The sequence below is a fragment of the Lissotriton helveticus genome, chromosome 1_1 (genome assembly GCF_964261635.1).
Source record: "Lissotriton helveticus chromosome 1_1, aLisHel1.1, whole genome shotgun sequence".
Lineage (NCBI taxonomy): Eukaryota > Metazoa > Chordata > Amphibia > Caudata > Salamandridae > Lissotriton > Lissotriton helveticus.
In genome coordinates this window covers 677,376,233-677,394,079 of record NC_136057.1, presented here as the reverse complement: position 1 = coordinate 677,394,079, position 17,847 = coordinate 677,376,233, and the positions used below count along the sequence as shown (strand labels likewise).

Below are 17,847 nucleotides of genomic sequence, written 5' to 3'. Positions count from 1 at the left end.
ATATTTCATAAAGTATTCTCCACAAAGCACCACCAGCTATATCTTTGTGAGTTAAGTGATGTAACATTGATTGCAGCACCCTCACTCTCAAAACGGTTCCAGCATCACTGCTTCATCCTACACCAGAAGGGTTCTTCTCTGGGTGGCCCCAGGCGTTCCGATTCAGCACTGCTACTCTGGTTTATGACCTACTAGTAGGGGTTAAGTGTGACTACCTAACAGCTATGCTCCTAACACAGACGATAAAGCATATTGTTGATCTAAATATGGTATTATTGCTCCTTATGTGGACATCCCGCTTATGGGGGGTGGCTGGAACATTTTAACTGCACATTGGACATACAGTCAAGCCTCATTCCACACCCGGACTGAGGTATTAGTGGAGACTATGACTAACCTTCGATAAGTTGCTATATGGCGAGCATTGCACTCTGAAATTAGGGATATTTGATCACTCATTAGCACATGACAGGAATGCATATTAGACAGCATTTTGGTCATGATCAGTCGAGAGACCACAACTGATGCTGCTCAATACCTGTGTAGATTCCTTTCAGACCATTACTCACCTCTAATTAAGTATAACATGGCACCAGTCCTACAGGTCCTGGGGTTACAATTAGGATAGGTTCAACAATCAGTTCCTATTTTGAAAATAACTGGGGGCCAACTGTCACTAAGGCTACTGAACAGGATGCCCTAAAAGTTGTACTTCGGAAGGAATGTGCGAGTAGGATCTATGGGATCAAAAGACAATTGCAACAAACTAGTACAGGCCAAGGAGGAACTGATTCAACTCCAAAAGCAAACGCCCTATGATACCGCAAGAGGACCGGCCATAGCACCGGTGGAGCGAAGGTGGGCGAGTGAAATTCGGATGCCTTAGATAAGCTTACCCACAGAGATTATAGACAAAGACCATATAGAGAAGGCAAAAAACCCAGCAACTGTTAGCATGGCTGGCCCTCGTCCACTATACTGTTCCGGAACCGAACTGATGGTATTAAAGCAGCGGGCCAAATGGCAATAAACTCCACTCTAGCACAATATTTGACCACATTATACAACAAGCATTTGCAATGCAATAGGTCTCGCATTTTCGAGAGTTTGAGCTAGTGGCATTGTAATTGACAATACCTTTTATTTATGTGTTTTGGAAAACCTGCAAGCAGTGTTTAAACATGCAATATGAATATTCACATATTACACAATTTTTACCTACTAAAGTCTGTGTCATACCTATGTACGTAGAGGTGAATGTCTCATGAGACTGTACCTCTTCTTCTTGGGTTACTATGGTTCTCTAAGTGGAAAGAATTCTGCCTGGTTTTTTTCTGAGCACAATCTTGTTGCAGCAAAAATGTAAAATATTTTATAATTATTTTATTTAGTCTATTGTTCTAGGCTTCCAACCACTGTACAATATAATTTTTTTAACAATTCAGTAGGAATTTGCCTTCACTCATCTTTGCCTTCTAAAAAAGATTCTTTCCCTTACTGACCCTTCTTAGAATTCAACAGAAGTGAAAGCTATCAATGTGGTCTTGACAATGCTAATTAAATCTACCTTGAATCTTCAGATAAAAATCTTATGCCAACCACAACTTTCTCAGAGTGCTGCAGCACAAGTGCATACACAAATTGCTAAAAGATTGCATATGTCACCAGTACTGCAGTCTCCACACTGACTTCCCACTTGGCCATTGGTAGCCTTTAAGTCCTAACAAATTTCAATATAGCCCGATACTTCATATCACTCTACTTTCTAGCCAATAAAAGTTCACATCATCAACCTTCCCATCAGCCATCACGTTCCCTCAGATAGGAAAATATATCCTTGTATTGCTACCACTAAGACTAGAATGGTCACTTATGGAGACAGTGCCTTTTTTACAGCAGCTGCCAAACTGGGGAACTCTCTCCCATTAAGTTTGAGGGCAGAAACAAATCTACTCTGGCTTGGAAGCCATCAAAAACCTGGCTTTTTCATAATGAATGTCCTGAATTTGAGTTTGGAGGACAGGTTACTATGTCACAAACCTGACGAACATCCTGTCAGGCTTATAGCAAATGCATTTGTGACAGATTATCAGTGCGCCAAACTCCAAATCAGGGCCTACGTATCTTCTGGCCTTTATCCACCAGGCGTTGACAGTTCGTCTTCCTAAACTGCAAAGAAATGTTTGCGTAAGCGTGCTCTATAAATAAATTATAACATAATATGGAACTTCAGGAAAACTCCTAGCTCATCAAAAGCACCCACACAGTTTTTGGAGCAGCAGTTAAACAGAACCCACTCGGGCTGGACTGCGGGCATTGGAGTAGCAGTGATCCCAAGGCCATGGAGCAGCATCAACTCCTGGACTTAGCAGATAATTCTTGGCATTTGATCCATTACAACAGTCGAAGAAATTTGCTAATTTTTGACAAAATTAAGACATTTTCTTGACAATAAACTCATTATAAAGCCAAGATCGTTAATTACAATCTCAAAGACATTAGAAAGATCAGCAGTAGACTGAGGATTAATGTTGTAAGCTGACGTGTAGGCTATATAAAACTCTTGAATAAATAGATATGGGTACTTGATCAGCAACAAACACCTCAAAAGCATCAGTGAACTACAGCTAAACAATCTGAACGCATGTCAGTTAATTGTGGAGGCGGAGAGGGAAGAAGTACAAGAAGAGAAACATTACAGCTGATTTTTGAAGTTACTTACCCTGCTCGGGATCTGATAATATCTGGGATCGCAGAAAGTCGTATCTAAATATACACTCTGAATGTCCTTGACTCTGAAAGACACAATGTTGGCATTGCTGATGCAAAGCGGTCACAGTTGGTTTTTACAACTGTAGTCCAATGACTTAAAATTATTATTGAATTAAAGTTGTTTTTAACATTTGACTTACATTTTGGTAGAAATACAGACTGTAATTTGTGGGAGGGACGTACATACACACATCATGGTACCACTGGACAGATCCACCAGACTTGAATGACATCTGCTTTAAAACATTTGACTCTTAAAACCAAACTCATATGCACAACTTTCTCCCACCTGCAATCTTCATATGACCCTTTTAATGTTTTTGAACTCTCAGAAGTGGTAAACCTAAGTGGAGATCAACTATAGGACCTGTTCGGGCTTCTCTGTGATCCTGGCACAAACAGCAGCCTCATCCTTGTCTGGAGCTGGAATGAACCCACGTGCAAAGTTAACCAAATGCGAAGCCAAACTATGACATCTGTAGGAGGACTTTCATTTTTAAAATGGCCGATCACCTTTAATGGTCTATTGTGGTCTCAATAGTAAATAAACTGAATATAACTAATCTTATTAAGGGCATGACCTGTATAAAATTTTCAGGATATCCACATACAACAAATGTGCATACAAATTAATTATCAGCATTTATCCTAAAAACCTGGCACTGTTTAGGAAACACTGCTGCTCTATAACTCTTCCCTATTGACAAAGTAACATACAAATTACTAGGCTCACTACTGAGCCGAGAATGGTAAGAGGTCGTTCAAATTATGAAAAGTTTACAGTTCTAGTGGCATAATCTGTCAGAAACATCATATTGGCAGTAATGGTAGAAGGTACTATACGAAAGAAAATAATGTGCTAATAGGAATCCAATACTTCTTGAGCCTCCCTAAGTACCCTACCAATCTATTGACTAGTGTTACTACAAAATGATAATACAGACTTATTTCTTGATTCATTTGAGCAATGCAGAACATAAAGCACCTTTATATTTACACATTTGCGAAAAACGGTGGTGTTAATGTCAAATATGTACATTTTTAGCTTCTTTCATCCGCAAAAATTGATAAATAATAAGAAAGGCCTAGAACTCAAGAGTAAATGGGTGGCACAAATTAACTAGACAACTGTGATGCTAGAGAATTTAATAAGGAATTTAAAGGCATGTAAACTACTAGTGGACAATAACAGGCACTGAGGCAGTGAATACATTCCAAAGTTACTATCGAATAAAGATGATAGGCAAGTAGAATACTGAGGTCATCAATACAAGTTTGCTGTGAACTCACGGGGATAAGCTAGGGCAAGAATCCATGATTCTGGCCAGTATTTCCCTCTTAGTTAACAGGGTATTACAAGTTATTCCCCCCCACACACACCCAAAGAATGGGGAATTACATGCGGACTTTGGAGTACTGGGCCCAATTCCACATTTTCCCTCCCATCTGCGATTAATATTAGGCATACATCTGCAACATTTGTCAGGTGCTTGGAGAAGATGGCAACTGTGGCAGATTTATTTACCTCTGCTGGGTGTGTGTGTGTGTGAGGGGGAGATGGACAGAGGAAAAGAGGAGCGCAGATCATCTTTGACTTCGGCTAGGGGACATTTTGCTGTTGCCCCCGATTCTGCTGCAAGCGGGTAGATGGGCAGGGTCCACGCATGACATCTATACACAGCCACCGCTGCTCCTTGTCTGGCGTATTCAGGCCTGGGATTACTAGGTCTGGAGTTTGTGGGCCCAATGATTCCGGCCTCGGAGACATAGGTACATTTGTAGGTGCCAGGCTCAGAAGGTTGTATTTTATAGGATGTGATGTAATAGTAGTAAAACATGACAAGCAATCATGAGAGACTAATTTTGGATAAAAGAGCTCACTGTGTGTTCTGAGTCCTGAGGAGAACCCTGAAAGAAACACAATAGGGTTCAAAACGTTTCAACTGTTGTTTCACCAAACAAGTGTACTCTACAATCATCCACTATTGTGGCTCATGACGTGAATGAAAAGACATATTGGGTTGTTTTAAATGAGCCCTAATGGCACACTGTTTGGTATTGCTCTTGTAAATGGAATTTACAAGTAGGGCGTTGTAACGCCAGCCTAAAGGGCATTGTTTGTTTTCTTTTTCAAAAAGGACAAATTGGATTTATAATCACAGAATCAGAGCCATTCATATTTCTGTATTAGGTAATTCATATAGATGTATTGTCTAATGTTATGTCCGATTTTTTGTAGCGTTTTAAGGCATGTTATTTAATTTAACAATTTTCTGTGTCTCCCTGTGCTGTTTAATGGTTTGTGGAAAATTGATATTCTAACAGATGAACAATTCATCTTGAAAATGTTTTTGGACAAAAAATTATATGAATGAACCAAGAACAATAAAATATATGGTCATATCAAGTGTCGTGTGTGATCATGATGAGTGATGGTAAATTGCTATCAGTATTGGCGCAAGTGGAGTTGTTTGACTGTTTTAAATAGACGACAGCAAATAACCCAATGGGAGTTAAAACAGGAAAATAAGCATTTTTGTGGTGTACCACCTCCCTGACTGATCCGTGCCACGTTGCACCCGAAATGGATTAACTATTCTATTGAAAATTAAACCAAAAATGCCCTTTTAATGGAAAATCAGAACCATCTATATCTATAAAGGCGCTATTACTGCCTGAGTATTATATACATCTGGGTGGGGGTTGGTGGTGTGTGGATTTTCAGAGGTCGTGGGGGTGTTTGAGTTTTTGTATTTCAATCCAATGTAATTGGAACCTACAGATAAACCAGATCAGTCAAGCAGGGATGACTACTGGGGGCAAATAAGGACTGTTGCTGTCAAAAACAACCTGGAAGGATTACAAAAGGCCAGGTGTCTCAGGGATTCAACTTCATGTCTGAGACCCTGGAACTCATTTCCTTCTCTTCTTTTGGATGAGGTGCATGGGAGGATGGAAGAGTAGGTGGTCACACGATAAAGCACTGGATTACAGGTGGGGAACTTGGCTATGAACTGTATAAGCGCTGACACAATCGTACACTCATGTTTACACTTTCCTTGCCTTTGGGGAGCAAATTGAAATACATTTGATGATACCTGACACTTTAGGGCTCATAGTCTGGGCATAGTGGGAGAGGCAGGGTGACTGACCCAGGGGTGAAGATTGGGCACAGGATTGACCTGCATAATATTTCCTACAGAGGAGAAGTTAGGCTACAGTACTCGGCGAGTTGGCTAAGGTATCTTGTTTTAATTTTTTTTTTTTTTTTTTCTGTGTGTTGATATTTTTTTTTTTTTGTTTTTTTATAAACTCTTTATTAACATGAAGGCAGAAGGTGCATACACATTATTGCAGTTCAGAAATAAGAACTTTTTCAATGTAAGTACGTTATGTTAAATCATCTTATTCAATGTACAATCCAACGTAGGTTAATGTTATCCTACCAAGACCTGGTTGGTAGCTACCAGTTGTCGTAGTACAAGTGTTGAAACTCAGTATATTGTCTCACAGTATATGAGGTATATCCCCCGTACCCTCATAACAAAAATAGTAGTATGTGAATAACACAATTCAAAAACAAAGAAAAATAAACTTAACCCGTGTCATCATTTTCTAGTTTGCCACATATGTCCATAGTTGACCAACAGCACCTCCTATGGCCACTCTCCTGGTCCATGGCAAAGCCAGAACGGCGTAGCATTTTGTCGGAGACAAACATCCAGCACCCCACCGCCCATCCCCCTACTCATCTTCCTCTTCGAAATCTAAGTCTTCTTCTTCTGGCAAGGGTTCGCAGATTTCCCCCCTGTAAACATTCCAAGGGGTCCAGACCTTGTTCCACTTACGGGGGCAAGCCCTGAGCACATATACCGCCCTTTCCACCACCATCAGCAGGTCCATATTTCTAGTCCATCTAGCTGCAGTAGGCAGATCCGGAGCCCCCCATTTTTGTGCAATGTCTCGCTTAGCCACTGTTACCGCTAGTGTGGCCCATATCAATCCGTACCTATCCAGGTCATTGGGTTCCCAGATATTCAACAGGCACTTACGGGGTTCAGGTAGGATGGAGATCTTGAGGGTTTGGGAGACAGTGCGCATAACCTGCTTCCAGAATTCTTGAATCTTTGGGCAATCCCAAAGTGTGTGGAATAGCGTTCCCTCCTCCCCGCAACCCCTCAGGCAGAAGGGATGTGTCGCCCTTTGTATCCTGTGAAGTAGTGTTCTAGTGTAGTAAGTGCGGTGCAGAATTTTGAGTTGCACTGATCTAAATTTTGCCGACATACCTACTTCCTTTGGGGAGGCAAGTGCTGCATTCCATTCTGATTCATCTAAGTCGCCTATCTCCTCCACCCATTTCTCTTTAAGTTTAAGTGTAGGGTCATCCAGATTATTTACCAGTTTTTTATATGTGAGGGAGGTCGCACTTTGCTGTACAAAGTCTGTTAATAGTCTGTCCTCCAGTGGCGAGGCTTCCGGCAGTACGGTGCCTGCCGGGATCGCTTGAAGCAGCGCATGACGTATCTGTACATATCTAAACGTCTCGGTGGGGCCTAGACCGTATTGTTGTTGAAGGTGGGAAAACGTTACCACCGTGTCTTTGTCCCACAGGTCCCCTACCGTGGAGATCCCTATGTAGTCCCGTTGTGTGAACCCTTTGCATGACCTAAGGTTGCCTAGTGAGTTCACATCCCAGAGTGGTGTCATTTTGGTGATTTTCCCTTTCCATCCCATACGTGTCTGTGCTATGTGCCACAGGGCCGCTGTGTGTTTTGTTGGGCCCATCAGTTTTTTAACTTGCGACTTGTTATACAAGACGGACAGCATGCAATCCGACTCCAGTTGAGACCAGTCCGCCCTATAAGCTGGGTCCGTTCGTGGGGAGTGGATCCATTGGTTAATAATTTTGAGTTGGGCCGCCCAAAAGTATAACTGTACATGTGGTAGTGCAATCCCCCCCTCATACCAACTTTTTACCAGTTTATCATGTGCGATACGCGCCTGGCCATTACTCCAGAGTAGATTGGTGACCAGGGCCGTAATCTGTTTGAAGTAGTGTGGCGGAACCATATACGGGGTATTTTCTAGTACAAAAAGGAATCTAGGGAGCGCAATCATCTTATATAGGGCCGCTCGCCCAAGGGGGGTCAAGGGTAAAGTCGCCCAGTGTTTGACGTCCGCACGCAGGCGATCCAGAGGTGGTTTCAAATTTTTCTCAAAAAATTCTGTGGCGTTGCCCGTGATCACGACACCTAAGTATTTAAGGAGGTTGTCGTCAGTGCCAGAGGGCATCCCTCCTGCAGTAATGGTTCTGGGCCTTTGAGCACGTATATCACCGACTTGGACCAGTTCAGGGTGTAACCGGACGCCTTCCCGTGCGAGTTACAGAGACGCAGCAGGGCAGGGATCCCGGCGTCAGGGTCAACCATATATATGAGCATATCGTCTCCGTACAGGGAGATCTTATCTTCCCATCCCTCCTCCCATTTGATACCCCGAAACAGTGGTGTCGTTCTAAGCAGGATCGCTAGTGGCTCCAGCACTAGGGCAAAGAGCAGGGGTGACAACGGGCACCCTTGTCTGGTCCCACGTCTCAGTGGGAATGGTGGTGAAATGTGGCCGTTCGCCACTACTTTTGCTACTGGTGATGTATATAAAAGTCTCACCCATGCAATATATTTTGGACCAAAGCCCATACGTGCAAGTACTGCAAATAAATATTCCCATTCTACGAGATCGAATGCCATTTTAGCATCAAGGGAGAGGATCACCGCCTGTTCAGAGAGTAGGTGCGCACGTGCCATGACCCCATGGACCCTTCTAAGATTCAATGCTGTACTCCTGTGAGGCATAAAGCCCGACTGATCAGGGTGTATCAGTGTGGGTAGGTGTTGCGTCAGTCGGCTAGCCAGGAGCTTCGCCAGGATTTTAGCTTCCACGTTTAGCAGGGAGATAGGGCGATATGATGTGCTGGCAGTCGGCGGCTTATTTGGCTTTGGAATGGCCACGATCGTGGCTGTACGTTGATCAAGCGGTAATTCCGCCTTCTCGAGGCTATCGTTATACATATCCAGCAGTGGCCTACTCAGTGTTGACGCCATTGCTTTGTACCATTCCACGGGCAGCCCATTGGGACCCAATGCTTTGCCGGATTGCAGTGCATGTATCGTCAGCTGAACCTCTTCTTCTGACAGATCAGTCTCTAATTCCTGCTGTGCTTCCTGCGAGAGTCTGGGGATGGTAATGTTTTCGAGTGAGGTTGCCGCTGTCTGTGCAGTGACATCCCGGTCCGGGGTATAGATCTCCTGGAAGTGACGTGCCAGTGTGCGTACTATTTGTTCAGGGTGTGTCTGTAGTTGACCATCGTGAGTGTAAAGCCTCTGTATACCTCTGCTACTGCCCCCCCTCCTGTCCAACCATGCCAGCATTTTTCCGGCCTTATCACCCACGTCATATATTCTATGTGTTGTGTTTGCGATATAGCCCTGAACGGTCGTTTTGAGGTGGGCCCGGTATTGCTGCTGACGGAGTTGTAGTAGGTGCGTCGTGTCTGGGGTGGGATCCGACATGTGAGTAATGTTTGCGCTGTGGAGCGCCAGTTCTAGTTCCGTGAGTTCGCGCCTCGAATCCCGTTTATGCCCTGCTATCACTGCGATTGCCTCCCCCCGGAGGACCGCTTTGTAAGCCTCCCATAGTACCGATGGCGAGGACACTGTCCCACTGTTTTCCTTAAAGTACTGTGTGGTCACTAATTTAAGTTTCTTCCTGACCTTGGGGACTTTTAAATAGTTTGGGTATAATGGGTATATTCTAGCGCATTTCCTTTCTTTGGTGGTGAGCAACAGGGATATTGGTGAGTGGTCAGACACGCCACTGGGCAGGATTTCTAACTTTTCCACTGATCCCAGGCCTACTCCCAGAAACAAAAAGTAGTCTATGCGTGAAAGGCTGTTATGTGTAGCGGAGTAGTATGTGTACTGGTTCGCCGTCGGGTTCAGCTGTCGCCACACGTCTGTAAGTCCCATGGCCTCCAGGAAGCCAGGGAGTGCGGCAGCTCTCCCTGGGCGGTTTCTTATGGGAAAGGTGTCCAGCGTGGGGTCCGCTATTGCATTAAGATCCCCCCCTATGATTGTGTCACCCTCCGGGAGGTCTAGGAGGAATTTGCCTAGTGCCGGCAGTGCCGTAGAGTGGAGCGCTGGAGGAACGTACACAGAAACTATATTGAGAGGCCTCCCTTCCCATTGGCCATGGAGCGCAGCGAATCGACCCTGGTCGTCCGCCTTACGATGTTCCACCAAGAAAGGTGATGTGTTTTTCAGGAGTATCCCAGTCCCCCTGGAGCCCGTTGTGAATTCTGCATGCACTGCCATCGTATACCCACGTCTATCCAACGCTTTACATGTTGTCCCTGTGAGGTGTGTTTCTTGAATCATCACCAGGTCAGGACCCTGGCGTTTGATGGCCAGCAGAACCAGCCCTCTCTTAATTTTATCCCCCAAGCCTCGAACGTTCTAAGTGAATAGGTGCAGGGGGGGCACTTCTGTGGTTGTATGGGGGTCCTCAGTGGGTGCCGCGTGTAGTTGCTGAGCCATCGGGTCGTGTTAACAGTGATGTGGGTGATCGGCAGCGTATCTCAGTGCATATGCTGCCCCGTGTGTTGGTGCTTCGGAACCATGTGACAAGTGGCGTGTTTGTGTAGTTCGGTACATAAATGATGACAGTCAACAATAACATTAACATTACAACCCCCCCCCAACCCCCCTCCCTGCTCCACGGACCGTTCCCCGCCCGCTTCCCCAACTTGGCAGAGTGCTTTTTTCCCCCAATTCGAACCATCTTACTTGCTCGTGGGGTTGGTGAGTCCCCTACAGGCACCGGCTTATGCCCACCCTACTCAGCTTCACCAGCATCAGGTTCCCTCTTGTCGCAGTCGTCCCGGAGTAGAAAGAGCCACTACTACTCCATGGTCGGTTGTCCGGAGTCAAGTGGGTCCCGTTCCAGATCAGAGTCCACTCTCGCTGCATCCTCCTGGCTTGCGGGATGGTTGGGCGGCGTGGTCGTATGCCTGCCGTCACGACCACGCGGTCGATCTCTGTGTGGGTGTTGTTGTTGGCCCACCTGTCGCCATCCATCCAGCCAGTCCCGTGCAACTTCAGGCTTGTCAAAAAACCACGCTTTACCATCGGCTACAATCCGTAACTTCGCAGGGAACAACATAGCGTATGGCAGACCCTTGTCTCGTAGTGCCTTTTTCACCTCATTAAACGATTTCCGGCGCCTAGCCACTTCCGTTGTATAATCCGGAAAGAAGGCTAGAGTCGAGTTCTGGAGCTTGACAGGAGGTGAGACTCTCGCCGCTTGCAGAACCGCGTCCCTGTCTCTAAAATTAAAAAGTCTAGCCAGGACAGGTCGCGGCGCAGCTCCTGGTTTCGGTACTCCACCAGGCACCCTGTGCGCCCGTTCTACTGAAAAGAAGTGCGACAGGCCCTTAGGTCGAAGCTTAGTTTTTATGAGGTCCTCCACATATAAGTCCATCGCCTCCTTTCCTTCTGTTTCTGGAAGACCAAGGATGCGTATGTTATTTCTTCGTGAAGGCCCTTCCTGGTCATCCAGCTTTTCTTGTAGCATCTTGGTGACTTTCTCCATGCGTTCCATCGCCACTTGTAGTTCCCAGGTGTCCTCTATAAGTGACTTCGTAACCACCTCAACTTGAGACACCCTTTCATTCATTTTCTGAAAGTCCGCTCGTAGCAGAGTAACCTCGGAGGATATGGAACCCACTGTTGTCTGTACTTGTGAGAGAGTCTTCATAATGTCCTCCAATGGTCCCTTCCGCGTCCGGAGCAGCGCCTGTGGAATTACGCCCAGTGATCTGGGACTGTCCGTGCTGGTTATATGCAAATTTGTCCAGTTTAGCTTGCGTCGAACCACCCCTGGTTCCTTTACCTGCCATTTCCCGAGGCGTGTGGCGTTTGTACCCTATCTCCGACAGCACCGTGGTCTGCACGCGGCGGGGGTCTGCGTGTCTACACCGATGGTCAGGGGTCACGTGATCCGGTCGAGGTGTCGCTTGTTTTCAGATCCCGGAGTGTGCTCTGTGCCGGCAGGTCCAGTGTCCGTTGGTAGGGGTGTCTCGTCCTTCCGGCCTTCTCCGGCCCCCAACGTGTTTGACGCAGTGCAGCCACTAAGGCCCCCTCTCACTTCCCCTGGTCTCGGAATATCTCTGCGGTGTGTCCCCGGTCAGTGGGTACTGGACTGCGGCGGCTGGGTATCAACTCGCCATGTAGCCCTCCTGCGTCTCACACACAGCGTCGCGTTCCGTTTTCAGGTGGCGTATGTGGCCTCAACCCCACCAGATGGTTCGCGTCGCTGACCGAATTATCGTAGCGCTGGCTTTGCGCCACCGCCAGTCCCACAGGCAGGCAGGCTCAACGCGGCCGCAGCGCCGGGACGCCGCCCAGGAGGCCACCGGAGCAGTGGCCACTGGCGCTCTCTCCGTGAATTCACCCCCGGTAAGGGCCACACTGCGAACGGTTCAATAAACTATCCCGCTCTTGTGTGCACTCGGGTTTCTTTGGGGCTCCGGGGCACTCACCGCCGGCCGCTCTCCGTAGTGTCCCGAGGGCCGATGTCACATTGAAGGGGGTATCTGCCAGGGCCCCCCCCGCGTCTCTCACCCCGATCAGGTGCAGTTTGTAATATGGCGGTCTGCTGTAACACGAAGCGCCTCCCAGCGCTCGGAGACCTTCACCACGCAGCCCCCGCCGCCGCCCCCCTGCGGAACCTCACCTCCTCCGCTATCGTTGTCCAGCGTTTCACGCCTCTCGGAGTCCGCAGGGGGCTTTCAGTATCGCCGCTGCCCTCGGTGTGTCCTCCGGTTCTTCCCCGCCAGGGGGGCGGCTGCCGCCACCGGTCCCTGGCCGGTCAGGCCGCACTTCCGCCGGGCCCGGCGGGCACGCAAGTCCGGTGCTGTCTGGGATCCGCAGGCCCTTGTGCGTTAGTGGCGGAGTGAGCAGTTCTCGTCCTGCGATTTTCACCGGAATTGGACCGGATGGTGCCGCTAGGGTTCTCGAGCCGGCGCCGCTACTTCAGGTGGGCAATGGGACAGATTAGTTTGTCGGATTTCATGCAGGGCCGTTATGCCGTGGGGAGCTCCCGCTTTACACAGCCACCATGCTTGGCTGCTAGCCACGCCCCCCCCATCTTGTTTTAATTTTAAGTCTGTTGTTATACGTTCCTTTTTTGGGAGCAGGGGGAGAATTTCCTGGATGTGGGGGTTTGGCTTGTAGTGTCTAGTGACCTGTCGACTGATTCCTTGGTGACTCTGATACCCTAGAGCATGTGATTTTCAAGTTTGACGTTGAATATTAAATAGTTCAATTCTCTGTCCAAAAGGCCCTGGATACATTCCTTTATTAGGAGAAAGGATGCAGATGTGTTTGCTATTCATAGTCGCTGTTTTTACAAAAAATTTCATTTTGGGTGATGACCTTGAAATGGTCCATTCAGGTGGCAGGGGAGCATCAACTGGGTGGCATGACAGGGCCTACATGTATATTTTGATGATCTCAGCCTTTTAAACATGCTGGAGTGTGGCAAAATAGTATTATTTTCCCGTGTACCGTTCTTTCTCAAGGATTGACTACGTTATGGTATCAACCAGGCTACTAAGATGTTTGAGAGAAAAACAGATGGACTCAATAACTTTGACAGACTAAAGGTTGGTGATGTCTGTCTTTGGTCTTGAACCCAGTGCACTAAGGGATCAGATTTAGACAATCAGCAAATATATATTGAATGAACCATTTAGTAGAGCCTTAATTAAGACACATATTAAGGAGTTATTTGAAACTCGTACAACGTTCAATATTGTTATTACTGTGGTTTTGATGCAATGAATGATGTTTTATGGGGCAGCTTGAGGTAGAGGTCTCTGGTGTGGGTTGGGTTGGAAAATAATCTGGCTACTGCTAAATGGGCTTATACACCAAATGTCTACCAGACCAGGGGCCAATTTAACACACTACTGGTCAATAGGTCTGAAAAGACACTTACCGTGGCCTAAGCAGAAGCTTTAGTCATGGTTAACAATGTCATTTTGGATTCCTTCCAACTGTACAGGAGCATGAAGCAGGGATGCTTGTTGGCCCTTATATTAGGTCTCGCCTACACAGCGCACATGCAAAAAGACTTTTTGCTATCGCTACGGGTTTTCAGCCTAAAACATGCACGCGTTCCATTGCCTTCAATGGCAACGTGTGCCGATTTATTTGCGGGAGTGCGCGGCGCCATATGGAAGCAAATATCGCTCCAAGCGCTGCTCGCTCTCGCAAGTGAAACACACTCTCCCCCTCCTCTCGCCCCTCCCCCTGCTGCCTCCTTCTAGCGAGAGGAACGTGCTTGTTTGTTTTGCTCTCACAGACCGGAGTAACAGCCGCACTGTCTCAACCCAAAGCGCCTTTCCCTTCTTTTTCAGCGAGCTCCTCCTTCTGCGTGGCTGCTCTGCAAAATATACTAAAATGCAATGTTTTGAATTCACGGCAAACACGTTTTTCTGCGAGACCCCTCATTTACTGACCAACAGCCCACGGGCCTGCATTTCTAACTCCTGCCCCAGGAGTCGCCTGAGACGATGGCTTCTTGTACTCGAGCCAAGTTACATTTCAAGAACATTCGAAAACCACAATTCAAGAAAGGTGTGCTCTGTCCCTGTTTTGTCAGCGACGAAACCACAGGGTCCATTAGCCAAGAATCTGCTGTGCTGGCGGCCTCTCTTGAGTGTGGCTCATTGATACTCGGCATTACAATTAATTAATAAGTAATAGCGCAGAAATGTGTTGGTTTAACAAAATGAACTACCATGGCTGCATTCCGAATAATTGCTTTCCCTCATGTACCCTTGCATGAAATTCAGCCCAAAACCCAGGCAGACTTAGCAGTGAAAATAAAATTTCTTCAGAAAAAGACATTACCGGGAACAACAAAACAAGCATTTGCAATGCAATAGGTCTCGTGATAGATAGATAGAGTGAGGGCGATAGATAGATAGATAGAGTGAGGGCGGTAGATAGATAGATAGATAGAGTGAGGGCGGTAGATAGATAGAGTGAGGGCGGTAGATAGGGTGAGGGCGGATAGATAGATAGATAGATAGATAGATAGATAGATAGATAGATAGATAGAGTGAGGGCGATAGATAGATAGAGTGAGGGCGATAGAGTGAGGGCGATAGATAGATAGAGTGAGGGCGATAGAGTAAGGGCAATAGCTAGATAGAGTGAGGGCGATAGATAGATAGGCAGATAGACAGACAGATAAGACAGATAAGATAGGGCGATAGACAGATAGAGTGAGGGCAATAGAGTGAGGGAGATAGATAGTGAGGGCAATAGATAGACAGAGTGAGGGTGATAGATAGATAGAGTGAGGGTAATAGATAGATAGAGTGAGGGCGATAGATAGAGTGAGGGCGATAGATAGAGTGAGGATGATAGATAGACAGATAGGCAGATAGAAAGACAGATAGACAGACAGACAAGATAGATAAGATAAGATAGATAAGATTGATAGATAGACAGACAGACAGACAGATAGATAGATAGAAAAATAGAGTGAGTGAGGGCGATAGATAGAGTGAGTGAGGGCGATAGATAGATAGAGTGAGGGCGATAGATAGATAGAGTGAGGGCGATAGATAGATAGAGTGAGGGCGATAGATAGATAGATAGATCGATAGATAGATAGATAGATAGGCAGATAGACAGACAGATATACAGACAGACAAGACAGATACGATTGATAGATAGATAGATAGATAGATAGATAGATAGATAGATAGATAGATAGATAGATAGAGTGAGGGCGATAGCTAGATAAAGTGAGGGCGATAGCTAGACAGAGTGAGGGTGATAGCTAGATAGAGTGAGGGCTATAGCTAGATAGAGTGAGTCAGACAGACTGCACGACGTGTGACAGTACATCCGTTCGTGGTTTTGCGAGAGCCGGCGCCTAAGCTGTGCGCTCAGCGTTGAGAAAGAGGAAGGAAGGAGGGAATCCCGCCGCTGCTTGCCGCCGCTGTTTGGAGCTTTCAGCTGCCGTGGTGCTGGGGGATTTCCTCACTGCTGAGACTGCAGCCAAGACCGCCAAGACTGTTGTACACCTGAAGCCCGTAGCCCATGACCGTGAGCGGTAGAGCCCCTGCAGCTCCTGCTCCCGCCCGCTCCCGCTTGAGCCTCAAGCCACAGCCCTTGTGCCTATTAGGCTCACAGGTTTGCGGGGAATGCGGGTTGTCTGGCGGGGTTGTAACCTCGGGCAAAACGGTGGTGGACAGCGGGTCCGAGTCAGAGTGGCTTAGGTGGGGTTAGAGGCAAAGAGGTGCCTACAGGAAGTTACAACCAGAGACAACAGGATGACCCAAGGAGGGGCCAAGGAGGGGTCAAGGAGCCACAGTCAGCCCAGGGGGGTCCAGCCCTTGTTTGCCTAAATTTGCTCGGTTGTCTGCCTGTTTGCTTTTGCCTCTTGTCGTGCACTTCCACTCCTCTGTTGTGTGGTGGTGCTTTTGAGCAACCAATTTACCGTTTACAGTTTATAGTTAACAGCTAACACTTAGGGTAAAAATAAACTCTCGCTCCTCTCGTGCCTCATTCGACTGCAGAAAGCGGTTGAATACTCTGGATTTTAAGTTTTGTGAGGCTGCTGTGTTTGTGAGGCCGTCTCTGCATGCAGCGGCAGGAGCCGCTCGAACCGCAGAGCCGTAAGCGCCATTCCAAAGCAGCAGGAGCCGCGAAAGCCTCTCCTCGGCGGCCGGAGCCGCGAAAGCCTCTCCTCAGCAGCCGGAGCCGCGAAAGCCTCTCTACAGTGGCCGGAGCCGCGAAAAGCCTCTCCACAGCGGCCGGAGCCGCGAAAACCTCTCCACAGCGGCCGGAGCCGCGAAAGTCACTTTACCGCGGCCGGAGGAGCAGCCCGGCAGCGGCAGGAGCCACGAGAGCCTCCTGTAGCGGCAGGGGCGCCAAACAGCACTGCAGAGATAGCGGAGAGAGAGCCTCCCCTCTCCGTGCCTTACCTTACCGGTTGCCTGCTGCCGAGTTTCGTTGGTGTGCTTTGGCGGTGCAGGCACAGGCGGTGGGGCTTTTTTTTTTTTCGACGGCCTGGCCGAAAAATTCTTTGCGTAACAAGTTTGAATCCCACATTTTTCGAGGTCCACTCCACGTCTGTGCCTGAGCAAAGCCCAGGAAGAGCTCAGAGGTTGGAGCATCTGTGAAACAGGCAGGCAGGCAGGCTGTTTTGAAACGATGAGCACTGTGGAAGCCGCTGCCACCTAGAAACGAACTAACTAATAACAACTGTCGCTGGAGGAACACGTTTGAACGCCGATTAAACTGAAGAAACACTGTCTGAAAGGAAACGAAAAGAATAGTCTTGTATAGTCTTGTGTATATATACATATCTATATTCACTGAAAAAACCATAGGTTATAGACCATATATAGTTAGGAATTAGCATTTAAAAAACCTTATTTTACTCACACAAAACCATTGAAATTCCATATATAGTTAGTTGCACTAACTATATATCGCGCACCCGCAATCCACCGCTGATGATGTCACATATTACATCATTCATGACATGGTCAGTGACATCACTGATGACATCACTGATGACATCACTGATGACATCACTGATAACAACATCCAGTGATTTTATGTTTCTGTAAAGTTTAAATATGTCTTACATATTGAAGAATGAGTGGATGTATAAGTGTCTGGACGAAGGATTTAGTAGGTGCATGACTGACTGTATGAGTGAGTGATTAAATGTGTCTCACTGAGTGAATGGGTTAGTGACTAAACTGTCTTAATTTGTGCATCATTATGTCTGTTGTTCTGTAAACTGTTGCATGTGTTGATCAATAGCTATATGAGTAACTATATGGGTTATTGATTGATTGTCCAAGTATTTGTATGGGAGACTGAGTGTGTGTGTGGCTGGCTGGGAGGTTTGTGACTCTGTGCAGATCAATGTGTACTTATATCAATGATTGTATAACAAGGTAAGTATGTGTTAGTATATGTTTGA

At 46.8% G+C, this 17,847-nt stretch overlaps 1 protein-coding gene across 2 annotated transcripts in view; it reads right to left on the bottom strand.

The window, feature by feature from the left end:
- The window catches only part of DCLRE1C (DNA cross-link repair 1C), a 403,712-nt gene that overhangs the window by 211,414 nt on the left and 174,451 nt on the right, over positions 1–17,847 (bottom strand). For both annotated transcript variants that reach the window (XM_078674195.1, XM_078674196.1), the window contains exon 7: positions 2,723–2,795. In XM_078674195.1, the coding sequence (XP_078530321.1) occupies positions 2,723–2,795 (73 nt within the window). The remainder of the gene's footprint in view (positions 1–2,722; positions 2,796–17,847) is intronic.